This window comes from Hypanus sabinus, chromosome 10 (genome assembly GCF_030144855.1).
Source record: "Hypanus sabinus isolate sHypSab1 chromosome 10, sHypSab1.hap1, whole genome shotgun sequence".
NCBI lineage: Eukaryota > Metazoa > Chordata > Chondrichthyes > Myliobatiformes > Dasyatidae > Hypanus > Hypanus sabinus.
Genome location: NC_082715.1, coordinates 44,772,545 through 44,786,037, shown reverse-complemented (window position 1 = coordinate 44,786,037; position 13,493 = coordinate 44,772,545). Strand labels below are relative to the sequence as shown.

The window sequence follows — 13,493 nt, the reverse complement described above, 5'->3', positions numbered from 1 at the left end:
ACAATTTGATTGAGACTCATTTGAGTATACTATTAGCTGCCTGTTTGACCTCTTATTGATTATCTTTGTTTTTGAAGCTCTTTCCAGGCATGCTAGTACCTGAAATTAGGAATATTAACTTAGTCTATTCTTAAAAGTGCCATTGGCTTTTCTGGGTTCGTGTTTATCTCTATGTTAGGACAGAGCTGTGCTGATATTGTTGAGGTACGGTGATGGTAGATTTTGACACTGCATTGCTCTGCTGATTTAAATGCAGTCAGAGATCCACAACTGAAACGCGTATAAATTGCTAACAGCTCATAGTTCTGTTTCTTTCAAATTATGTTCTTTACTTTTGCTTTACATACATCTTGGGGAATAGAAAACAAATCCTATTGTTGTACAGTGAGTAATAATAATGGAAGATACTTTCTACAAGTAATTTTTCATTAATATTTTGATTAGTCTTGTAAAGACAACGTAATAAACAGTTGAACTAAGCATTTCCCATTAGCCGTTTGCAACAAGTGCAAAGCAAAAGATAAAACAGTGCAGAGAACTGTGATCCTATTGGCAGATGTTAATTCAGGTTTAAACATAACCATTTTAAGGTTAGGCTTATATTCATTCCTATCTACTGTGGGCTACGAGGAAATATTGCATGGCACAGTAAAAATTTCAAGCTAATGAAAGTATTCATTTGAGCATCAGTCTTTAATTAATTTTTATTGCATTACTTGATTGTAAATAATGCAATATTAATGCTTGTTTAGCCATCTACTGAGGTATTCCAAAAACCAGAATCACATGTATCAGTTCAAATAGAGTGCTCCTAACAATACTCTTTTCAATACCAAGAATTTGAGATATTTATTTTGTCAAATGGATTTTTGTATTTGATTTAATGAAATGCATTTTGCATTCTAGTTTTCTGATCATTTTTGATTGGCATTAAAGTCAGATAGTTAGCATTAAAATATTCAGTATTATGTACATAAGAGATTACCTGATCAAGGGGACCAGTGTATTATAAGTGAACAATCTTTTTAAGCAGAAGAGCAGTCTTTGATTAATATGCTCCTAACCCCTGTATAATATATTATTTAAAGTGGAATATCTAAAGGAATCTTCCTTGAGTTAAAGCCAACATTTTCATAATTCAAATGATTTGTATTCTCACACTTAGCGATTTTGTAAGCAAAAACAATCCATTTACTTTGCATCCTTATTTCAGTTAGAAAATCTGCCTTTGCTTTCCTTTTAAAGGAACCAGTGAATGGGCATCCTCCATTTTCCAATGGCATACAACTGCCTGTTGTTGAAGAAACTAAAGATTCACAAGCTGCTGAGAAGAAATCTTTCAAGGTACATTGAGGATGGTGATACTTTAATTCATTCTATGTTTGAGATTTCTCAATGGCACATTCAATAAATTCATATCAGCATGCATTTGTTCTGGATAGGTTAACTTGAGTGAAAATTGTGAGATAATGAGGATAATTCAATACGTGCAGTATATTTGAAGTAATCTAGTGGGTTTTATGTAGACTTTTGGCCAGATTCTGCATTACAAGCTGATCAAAGAATGAAAAGTTCCCTCCAATTTTCTACTACACTGGTAGTTTGTTTGCTCCCATAAGCCAGTCAGCAGCCCGCAAGGGGAATTTCAGTGAGGTAATTCGGGAGGGGGATGTTGACGTCACAGCCCAAGTTGGGCGAGTCCATTCAAAGCTCGGAAAACACCTCATGCTCCTGAACACCCTACCACCCTCCCGGCCGGACAATATAGCACTCACCAGTTATTAACTTACCATCCTCCCGGCCAGGCAATACAGTTCGCACCAGTTATCACCTTACCACCCTCCGTGCAATATAGTTCCCACCAGTTATCACCTTACCACCCTCCGTGCAATACAGTTCCCACCAGTTATCACCTTACCACCCTCCGTGCAATACAGTTCCCACCAGTTATCACCTTACCACCCTCCGTGCAATACAGTTCCCACCAGTTATCACCTTACCACCCTCCGTGCAATACAGTTCCCACCAGTTATCACCTTACCACCCTCCGTGCAATACAGTTCCCACCAGTTATCACCTTACCACCCTCCGTGCAATACAGTTCCCACCAGTTATCACCTTACCACCCTCCGTGCAATACAGTTCCCACCAGTTATCACCTTACCACCCTCCGTGCAATACAGTTCCCACCAGTTATCACCTTTCCACCCTCCGTGCAATACAGTTCCCACCAGTTATCACCTTACCACCCTCCGTGCAATACAGTTCCCACCAGTTATCACCTTTCCACCCTCCGTGCAATACAGTTCCCACCAGTTATCACCTTACCACCCTCCGTGCAATACAGTTCCCACCAGTTATCACCTTACCACCCTCCGTGCAATACAGTTCCCACCAGTTATCAACTTACCATCCTCCGTGCAATACAGTTCCCACCAGTTATCAACTTACCATCCTCCGTGCAATACAGTTCGCACCAGTTATCACCTTACCACCCTCCGTGCAATACAGTTCCCACCAGTTATCACCTTACCACCCTCCGTGCAATATAGTTCGCACCAATTATCACCTTACCACCCTCCGTGCAATACAGTTCCCACCAGTTATCACCTTACCACCCTCCGTGCAATATAGTTCGCACCAGTTATCACCTTGCCACCCTCCGTGCAATATAGTTCGCACCAATTATCACCTTACCATCCTCCGTGCAATACAGTTCCCACCAGTTATCAACTTACCATCCTCCGTGCAATATAGCACTCACCAATTATCAATGGCCTCCCCTCTCTTGTGGCAAAAACTGAGAATGGGCTCAACCAAATAAACGTATGCCATCAACAACACACACAAAATGCTGGTGGAACACAGCAGGCCAAGCAGTATCTATAGGGAAAAGCACTGTCGACATTTCGTGCCGAAACCCTTCGTCAAGACTAACCGAAAGGAAAGATAGTAAGAGATTTGAAAGTAGTGGGGGGAGGGGGAAATGCGAAATGATAGAAGACCGGAGGGGGTGGGATGAAGCTAAGAGCTGGAAAGGTGATTGGTGAAAGTGATACAGAGCTGCAGAAGGGAAAGGATCATGGGGCGGGAGGCCTAGGGAGAAAGAAAGGGGGAGGGGAGTACCAGAGGGAGATGGAGAACAGGCAGAGAGAGAAAATAAAACAAACAACTAAATATGTCAGGGATGGGGTTAGAAGGGGAGGAGGGGCATTAACAGAAGTTAGAGAAGTTAATGTTCATGCCATCAGGTTGGAGGCTACCCAGCCGGTATATAAGGTGTTGTTCCTCCAACCTGAGTTTGGATTCATTTTGACAATAGAGGAGGCCATGGATAGACATATCAGAATGGAAATGGGACGTGGAATTAAAATGTGTGGCCACTGGGAGATCCTGCTTTTTCTGGCGGACCGAGTGTAGGTGTTAAGCGAAATGCTCTCCCAGTCTGCGTCGGGTCTCATCAATATATAAAAGGCCACACCGGGAGCACCAGACACAGTATACCACACCAACCGACTCACAGGTGAAGTGTCGCCTCACCTGGAAGGACTGTCTGGGCCCTGAATGGTGGTGAGGGAGGAAGTATAAGGGCAGGTGTAGCACTTGTTCTGTTTACAAGGAAAAGTGCCAGGAGGGAGATCGGTGGGAAGGGATGGGGGGGACGAGTGGACAAGGGAGTCGCGTAGGGAGCAATCCCTGCGAAAAGCAGAAAGGGCAGGGAGGGAAGAATGTGTTTGGTAGTGGGATCCCGTTGGAGGTGGCGGAAGTTACGGAGAATTATACGTTGGACCTGGAGGCTGGTGGGGTGGTAGGTGAGGACAAGGGGAACCCTATCCTGAGTGGGGTGGCGGGTGGATGGGGTGGGGGCAGATGTGCGGGAAATGGGAGAGATGCATTTGAGAGCAGAGTTGATGGTGGACGAAGGGAAGCCCCTTTGTTTAAAAAAAGAAGACATCTCCTTCATCCTGGAATGAAAAGCCTCATCCTGAGAGCAGATGCAATGGAGACAGAGGAATTGTGAGAGGGGATAGCCTTTTTGCAAGAGACAGGGTGGGAAGAGGAATAGTCCAGGCAGCTGTGAGAGTCTGTAGGCTTATAGTAGATATCAGTAGATAGGCCGTCTCCAGAGATGCAGACAGAAAGATCAAGAAAGGGGAGGGAGGTGTCGGAAATGGACCAGGTAAATTTGAGGGCAGGGTGAAAGTTGGAGGCAAAGTTAATGAAGTCGACAAGCTCAGCATACGTGCAAGAGGCAGTGCCAATGCAGTCGTCAATGTAGTGAAGGAAAAGAGGGGGATGGATATAGACTTGGAACATGGACTGTTCCACAAAGCCAACAAAAAGGCAGGCATAACTGGGATCCGTGCGGGTGCCCATGGCTACACCCTTGGTTTGGAGGAAGTAGGAGGAGCCAAAGGAGAAATTATTGAGAGTAAGAACTAATTCCACTAGACGGAGGAGGGTGGTGGTAAAGGGGAATTGGTTTGGTCTGGAATCCAAAATAAAAAGCGAAGAGCCTCGAGACCATCTTGGTGGGGGATGGAGGTATATAGGGACTGGACGTCCATGGTGAAAATAAGACGGTGGGGGCCAGGGAACTTAAAATCTTTGAAAAAATTCAAAGCAGGAGAAGTGTCACGAACATGGGTAGGAAGAGATTGAACAAGGGGGGATAAGACAGTGTCAAGGTATGAAGAAATGAGTTCAGTGGGGCAGGAGCAAGCTGAGACAATAGGTCTACCTGGACAGGCAGGTTTGTGGATCTTGGGTAGGAGGTAGAAATGGGAAGTGCGGGGTGTGGGAACTATGAGGTTGGTAGCAGTGGATGGGAGATCCGCAGAGCTGATAAGGTTGGTGATGGTATAGGAGACAATGGCCTGGTGCTCCTTAGTGGGGTCGTGATCAAGGGGTAAATAAGAGGAGATAATAAGAGGTAAATAACATATGCCATACTGGGCTGAGAGACCTCTACAGGATTGCTCAGTCATTGCCCATCACTGCGAGCACTCGCATCGCATGTTGAGCGAAGTTCAAAAAAACAATGTTTTTTTTTCAATCTGATCTCTCACAGAATTACTAGTGACCTCTCACAGAACCCTAGGGTTCTGTGGAACCCCTGCTAAGAAACCCTGATTTAGACTATCCCCTGGTAGCATTCACATCTACTAAGTACTTCGAGATGCTGGTCATGGCTAGAATTAACTTCTGCCTAATAGCTGGACCTGATGTGTCTTGCCTAACACTACAGGTCTACAGCAGATGCAGCCGTCACTGGCTCTCCATTCAACTTTGGAACACCTAGAGAGTAGCAAAACCCACATCAAGCTGCTGTTTATCCTTTATAGCGTGGCATTCAACACCATCGTCCTCTCAGTACTCATCAACTTCAGGATATCAATTTCCTTTTCAGGCATTCAGTCTGAATCTCCTTAGTGCTAACGATCAGCACAAGCACATCTCAAGGATATGTGCTTAGCCCACTGATCTACTCTACGCTCATGACTGTGTGGCTAGGTACATCTCAAACACCATATATAAATTCGCCAGTGACACCACTGTTCTTGCAGAATCTCAGATAACAATGAGGGATGTGATGGATCAGCTGATTGAGTGGTGTCACAAAACAACCTCGTACTCAAGACCAAGGAATTGACTGTGGACTGAAGAGGGGAAAGTGTGGAGAACACACACTAGTCTTGGTTGAAGGATCAGCGGTGGATAGAGTTAGCAGCTCCAAGTACCTGGGTGTCAGCATCTCAGAGGATCCATCTTAGATGCAGCAGGTTGATGTAGTCATGAAGAAAGCACACCAGAGGCTCTACTTCATCAGGGGTTAGAGGAGAATGGGTATGCCATCAACGATTCCTGCAAATTTCGACAGATGTACAGTGGAGAACTATCTGACTGTTTGCAATGGAGGCTCCAATGCACAGGGATCACAAAAGGCTGTACAGGGTTGAAGGCTCAGCCAGTTCTATCATAGGCAAAAGCCTACCCATCATTGATGACATCTTCAAGAGTTGGTGCCTTGGGAAGATTGCACTGTCATTAAAGACCCTCACCATCAGAGTCATGCCCTCTTTACGTTTCTGCCAGAGGGAAGGGGGTACAGGAACTAGCAGACCTACATTAAATATTTCTTCCTCTCTGCCATCAGATTTGTAAATGGCCGTTTTGCACCTTTTACATGATTGGTTTATTTTTATTGTAATTTCTAGTTTTCCATGTGCTGCTGTTGCAAAGTGACACATTCAATGGCCACTTTATTAGGTACACCAGTGCAGCTACTAATTAATTCAAAATCTAATCAGCCATCTATGTGGCAGCAGCTCAATGCATAAAAGCATGCAGACATGGTCGAGTGGTTCATTTGTTGTTCAGACCAAACATCAGAATCAGGAAGAAATGTGATCTAAGTGACTGTGGAATGATTGTTAGTACCAGACAGGGTGGCTTGAGTATCTCAAACTGCTGATCTGGAAGTTCACACGCAATAGTCTCAAGAGTTTACAGAAAATGTGTAAAATTTTAAAGAATCATCTGGTGAGCAGCAGTTCTGTGGGTGAAAACGCTTTGTTGGTGAGAGAGGTCAGAGGGGAATGGCCAGACTGGTTCAAATTGACAGGAAGGCAACAGGAACTCAAATAACCACACGTTACAACAGTGGTATGCGAAAGAGCATCTCTGAATGCATCACACATCAAGCCTTGAAATGTTTGGTCTACAGCAGCACAAGACAACGAACAGACACTCAGTAACCATTTGTACAGGAGGTACAGGTGCCCCCTGCTTTCTGAACGTTCATTTTCGCAAATTTGCTTTTACAAAAGACTTGCATTATTACCTGTTTTCGCTAACCGAAAGAGGATTTTCGCTTTTACGATAAAGGACGCCCACTTTAAACTTGTGTTTACCCTGAGAAAGACTACCATGACTTTGAAGCCTTGCACGGGCAGGTATGTGCACATGCGTGTACGTGCTGGTTTTTTTTTTCTTTCTCTACAAATCGGTTTTGGCTCAATCTTCCGGATTCTGGTAAGTGAAACTACATTGTACATACATTATTTCTACTTTATATAGCTACTTCTACTTTATATATTATTCTACTTTATATTTCTACTTTCTACTTTATACTTTATTTACTTTATACATTCTTGCTTTTACTATATGTTAGTGTTATTTTAGGTTTTATGTACTATTTGGTAGGTTATTTTTTGGGGTTTGGGAATGCTCAGAAATTTTTCCCGTATAAATTAATGGTAATTTTTTCTTCGCTTTACAACGTTTCGGCTTATAAATGATTTCATAGGAACGCTCTACTTTCGGATAGTGGGGGAAACCTGTACCTAATCAAGTGGCTACTGAATGTATGCCATTGATGATAAACCTGATTCTAATTTTGATTGTGGTTAGCCCATTGCTGGGAGGAGGTGATCGGGAGCTTGGATTGATTAAATAAACAGATCTGCTTCTCTTAGATAATGTTGAAAAACTAAAGGGTTTAAAATTATTGACGGAAGGATTAAATGGGTGATGAAGACTTTTTTCTCTGAATGTGGAGTATTGGCTTGGAACACCCAACATGAACAGATAGTAGATACAGAAATGTTGAGCATATTAAAGATCTAATATGTGATTCCTCAGAATGCAAACTCATATAAGAGAGCATGGGTCAGGGAGCTTGAAATGTGCTGAAGTACAGAGGGGTGAAAGGGAACTTCACAAAAGAAAACTATAAAATATTAACAGAACTAGGTACACAAGAAACAGGGTTATTCCTCATGACTGTAAAGTCCAGAACCACAGGTTAAAACCTCAGATAAAGGGTCTGTCATAAGATCAAGAAAATTTTTTTCACGCTGAGGTTGGTGAACCTGTGGAATTCTGTTGTTTGTACTCCTTGCTTGGCAAAAAACATCCTTCCTTAGATAAGGAAAGCAAAACTCCACCTGCTCTGTGTGGGATTTCATTGAGGCCTCAGACAGGTACAGCAAGAAACCCTTGCTGCTACAGTCAAATACTCCTGTTTATAAAAAAAAAATTGCAAACATAATTTGCCTTTCTACCTGCATGCTGCTCCTGAACACAAATTCGGTGACCAGCACTCTAAAGACACCCAGGTTCCATTGCATCTCCTTTCAGAATCTACCAGATTCTTAGAGCTCCTGTTATTACAGGAAAGGGAGTAGCATGGACAGAAGATTGGCTGTATGGCAGAGTGAGGATAAAGAGGGCCTTATCTAGTTGGCTGCCAGCGACTAGAGGTGTCCCATAGCGGTAATTTTTTTAGGACCACTACTTTTCACATGATATGTTAATAATCTTGATGACAGAATTGATGGCTTTGTGACCAAGTTTGCAGATGATACAAAGATAGGTAGAGGGGCAGGTAGTGGAAGTAGGGAGTCTGCAGAAGGATTTGGGCAGATTAAGAGAATGGGCAAAGACGTCGTAGATGGAATATAGTGTAGGTAAGTGTATGGTCATGTACTTTGGTAGAAGGAAGAAACATGTAGACTATTTTCTAAACAGAGTGAAATCAGAAGTTAGAACTGCAGAGAGATCTGGGAGTACTGGGGCAATATTCCTAAAGGTTAACTTAAAGGTTGAATCAATAGTAATGAAAGCAAGTGTAATGTTAGCAGTCATTTCAAGAGGATGAGACTATAAGAGCAAGGATGTAATGCTGAGGCTTTATAAGGTATTGATGAAACTATGTTTGGAGTATTGTGTGTAGCTTTGGGCCCCAAATTTAAGAAGGGATGTGCTGGCATTGCAGAGGGGTCAGAGAAAGTTTAAGTAAATGATCATGGAAATGAAGTGACTAACATGTCAGGAGCATTTAATGTCTCTGGGCCTGTACTTGATGGAGTTTTGAAGAATGAGGGGAGATCTCATTGAAACCTACTGAATAGTAATAGGTCCAGATAGATTGGACATGGAAAGGATGTTTCCATTGAGAGTGTCTAGTACAAGAGGGCACAGCCTCAGCATAGAAGGATGTCCCCTTAAAATAGATTTGAGGAGGAATTTCATTAGACAGAGGGTAGTGAATTCTTTGCCACAGATGTTGTGGAAGCCAAGTTATTGTGTATTAATAAAGCAGAGATTGATAGTTTCCTAATTAATAAGGGCATCAAAGGTTATAGGGAAAAGGCAGGAGGATGGGATTGAGAGGGAAAATAAAACAGCCAAGATCAAATTGTGGAGTAGCTGATGGGCCGACTGGCCTAGTTTTGCTCCTATGTTTAATGGCCTTTGTTTTCAGAACCTTGATGATATCACTTAACCTGTCAAATTACATTGGGACCTCTTCTTCCTCCTCACAAATTACTCTCCAATGGACCTATTACCCTGTAGCTTTGTGTAATCCGTGGATTTGGAGGTGTTACTATAGCTAGGGCCCCCAACTATACTCTGACACCCAGAACAACAGTTGTTTATTCACCTGAATCTTAGCAACACCAGTATTCCATGAACTTTAATCTTGTATGCAAGCCTCTTAATTAGGACCCTGTCAAAAATGTTCTGAAGGTCCAAAGGCACTGTTCTGCCTCGCCTATTCTACCTCCTTAAAAATCTCCAGCAGGCTGGCATGCTGATCTATTGTCCATTGTAAGTTACTCCTATTGGTAAGCAAATGCAGTGTAGATGAGAATTTGGGGAGAGTTAATAGAAATGTGGGGAAAGTAGGGAAAAAACATATAAATAAGCAAGGCAATAAATTTCTTGATGTTGGTGATGTTAAACCTGTTCTTGATTCTGAAATAGGGAAAAAAAGAATAATTTTAGGATTATTGTAAAAGGTCAGATTTAGATGATGGGGTGAAAGACCTCTCCATACTGTATTATTCTAGCCACCAGTGACTTTAAACTGGAGTAAACTGGAGTACTTTATCAGTACTCCAGTTCAGTTAGTATACAAATGTATGGCTTCACCAGCAAATCAGCACAATATTGAGTGCAAATAGAGCTAATTTGAACGGCTTTTGTGAAGTACCATTTATAAAATCTCCAGATTACAGGGTCTTCATATTTTTCCAGGATTTTTTTCAAATTTTAAAGTGTATATTTAATAAAAGCCAGCAGTTACATACAGTGACATACAAAAGTTTGAGCACCCCTGGTCAAAATTTCTGTTACTGTGAATAGTTACGTGAGTAGAAGATGAACTGATCTCCAAAAGTCATAAAGTTAAAGATGAAACATTCTTTTCAACATTTTAAGGCAAGATTACTGTATTAATTATTGTTTGTACAATTTTAGAGTGGGGGAAAAAAGGAAAGAAGCACTATGTTTAAGATTGGGCACCCCAAGAGATTTGAGCTCTCAGATAATTTTACCAAGGTCTCAGACCTTAATTAGCTTGTTAAGGCTCTGGTTTGTTCAGTCATCGTTAGGAAAGGCCAGGTGATGCAAATTTCAAAGCTTTTTAAGTACCTTGACTCCTCAAACCTTCTCCCAACAATCAGCAGCCATAGGCTCCTCTGAGCAGCTTCCTAGCCCTCTGGAAAATTAAAATAAATGATGCCCACAAAGCAGGAGAAGGCTATAAGAAGATAGCAAAGGGTTTTCAGGTAGCCATTTCCTCAGTTTGTAATGTAATTAAGAAATGGTAATTAACAGGAACAGTGGGGGTCAAGTTGAGGTCTGGAAGACCAAGAAAACTTTCCGAGAGAACTGCTCATAGGATTGCTAGAAAGGCAAATCAAAACCCCTGTTTGACTGCAAAAGACCTTCAGGAAGATTTAGCAGACTCTGGAGTGGTGGTGCACTGTTCTAGTGTGTAGCAACACCTGCACAAATATGACCTTCATTGAAGAGGCATCAGAAGAAAACCTTTCCTGCGTCCTCACCACAAAATTCAGTGTCAGAAGTCTGCACAGGAACATCTGAACAAGCTTGATGCATTTTGGAAACAAGTCCTGTGGACTGATGAAGTTAAAATAGAACTTTTTGCCACAATGAGCAAAGGGATGTTTGGAGAAAAAAGGGTGCAGAATTTCATGAAAGGAATGCCTCTCTAACTGTTAATCACGGGGGCAAATTGATCATGCTTTGGGCTTACGTTGTACCCAGTGGCACGGGAGACATTTCACTGGTAGAGGGAAGAATGAATTCAATTAAATACCAGCAAATTCTGGAAGCAAACATCACACGGTCTGTAAAAAACCTGAAGCTGAAACGAGGATCACTTTTACAACAGGATAATGATCCTAAACACACCTCAAAATCCGCAAATGGACTACCTGAAGCGGCACAAGCTTAAGGTTTTACCATGGCCCTCACAGACCCCTGACCTAAACATCATTGAAAATCTGTTGATAGACCTCAAAAGAGCAGTGCATGCAAGATGGCCCAAGAATCTCACAGAACTAGAAGCCTTTTGCAAGGAAGAATGGGCAAAAATCCCCCAAACAAGAACTGAAAGACTCTTAGCTTGCTACAGAAAACATTTACAAGTTGCGATACTTGCCAAAGAGGGTGTTACTAGGTACTGACCATGCAGGGTGCCCAAAATTTGTTTTGGGCCCTTTTCCTTTTTTGTTATTTTGAAACTGTAAAAGATGGAAATAAAAAAAAGTAATATGCTTAAAATATTAAAGAAGTGTGTCATCTTAACTTTATGCCTTTTGGAAATCAGGTCATCTTTTACTCACTTAGCTATTCACAGTAGCAGAAATTTTGACCGTGAGATTACAGCATGCCACTGTAAGTGTGGGAGTGCAGCAGAACCTTGAAGTTTTGCTTTGTATGTTGAGTTTTCCCCAAGTCGGGGGATGAGGTAGGCCACAACCTCACTTTTGCATAGCTCAGTTCAACCTGATTATTTCAGTCAAGATTGAGATTGAGACAGTGAGTTGGTGCCATATTAAAACACACCTTTTCTCCACCTTGTGTGGTCTGTCCCATCATCCAATCAGAAATATTTTGAGAAATTGAACTGAAAATTTCTAAAACCCAAAAAACCTTATAATTCCTATGAGCTGCAAGGTTCAGTTGAAACAAACGAAACCGTTGATTACTATTCATGCTCATATCTGCTAAATCACTATGTATCCTTACTTACATTAAATAATCTAAAAACTGTTTCAGCTGATTCTCTGCTTTTTCACAAACCTATCTGTTGCCAAGTTTATGTTCAATGTATTAATTATTTTCAAATTCTTATTATTGGACATGCAGAAGAGTTAAATGTGGGTGTAAATTGATACATATAATGGTACAGTTTTGAGCATTTCATTGTGATCACTTGCATGGCAATTCCAAAAAGACAGCCCTGATAATTTACAGCATCTGCTTTATGATAAACTAGCATTAAGCTACTGTTTACCTTGTCATTTGAGTTTGTATTTCGGCCAAGTCCAGATTAAAAAAGGGCTCTGAGGCAAGCTATTAGTCAATATTTCATTGTAATTTAGAGCCCATCTAACCCCATTAGTATCTGAACTTGATATGAAAATAACAGCCAGCCCAAATAGGAAGTTCAGTAAAACTGTTTTCTCCCCCCATATATTCTATGCCTCCTGTGGTTATATGAAGCATTTTGCACATTACAAACATCTGAAGTCATTGTTACTTTACTCTCGTAGGCCAAAAAGAAAAAACAACGAGTTGACGAGAGACCTAAGGATAAGAATGTTACAGGAAATAAAGAAAAAAATGAGGAAGAAGCTGGTGAGTTTGAAAATTGCAATTAAATTGAATCCTAAAAATGAGAACAGTTAAGGGAAAATCATTTTCTGAGCATAGATTAATTTCCTTTCCGTCTACTTCATTAGTTTAAAGAACCTTTCTATGATGAATTATGGCCAAATTTCTCTTGGTGATGAGGCTGAACATATTTCGAGGGAGAGAGGGGAACTCATAATGGCTTCAGCACTTCATGCTACCACCATTACAAATCTTATTGATTAAGGCATGAACAAATAAAAAGAATCAAAGCAGATGCTAGTGAGATTATGTTTAAGACCTGGTCGTAACCTGGAAATGGTGGATCTATGTCCTCAGTATTCTTCTATCTCATAAACTAATCTTAAACCTAGATGAATTTTAATTAGCATTTCTCACAAAGATGTCAAATTTCTTTCTCCATGAAGATTCCCATGAGTTCTTGCTTCAAACTGGTTATGAGCATTGTTGCATGAATTAAGTCACCAGAGGAAGTTACTGGTAGATATGAAGCAGCCTCTTTATTCAACGAAACAAGATGCAACAGGCATCATATTGAGACAGTTTTGGTGGAAAGGTCTTGCTGGCCCTCGCTATCCGTTATTTTATATGCTAAACATCAAACAACAATTCCATACAATGCTTTCTTTGAAACTACACACAAACTTCAAACATCCTGATTCGCACCCGTACCACAGAAATCAGCATTATCTGGTCTGTGATTCGACTTTTAGAAACCTCTTGTTCAGAGCTGCATTTTGAACTAAACCTACACTCTATATTCAGATTTGACGGTTGGTGGCTGAAGTCATTTGATAGAT

General features: G+C 41.3%; 1 protein-coding gene across 1 annotated transcript in view; it reads left to right on the top strand.

Annotated features, from left to right (window-relative positions):
- The window catches only part of LOC132400625 (protein LYRIC-like), an 87,171-nt gene that overhangs the window by 22,085 nt on the left and 51,593 nt on the right, over positions 1-13,493 (top strand). Inside the window, exons 2-3 of the mRNA XM_059981783.1 lie at positions 1,246-1,344; positions 12,594-12,678. Coding sequence (XP_059837766.1) covers positions 1,246-1,344; positions 12,594-12,678 — 184 coding nt within the window. The remainder of the gene's footprint in view (positions 1-1,245; positions 1,345-12,593; positions 12,679-13,493) is intronic.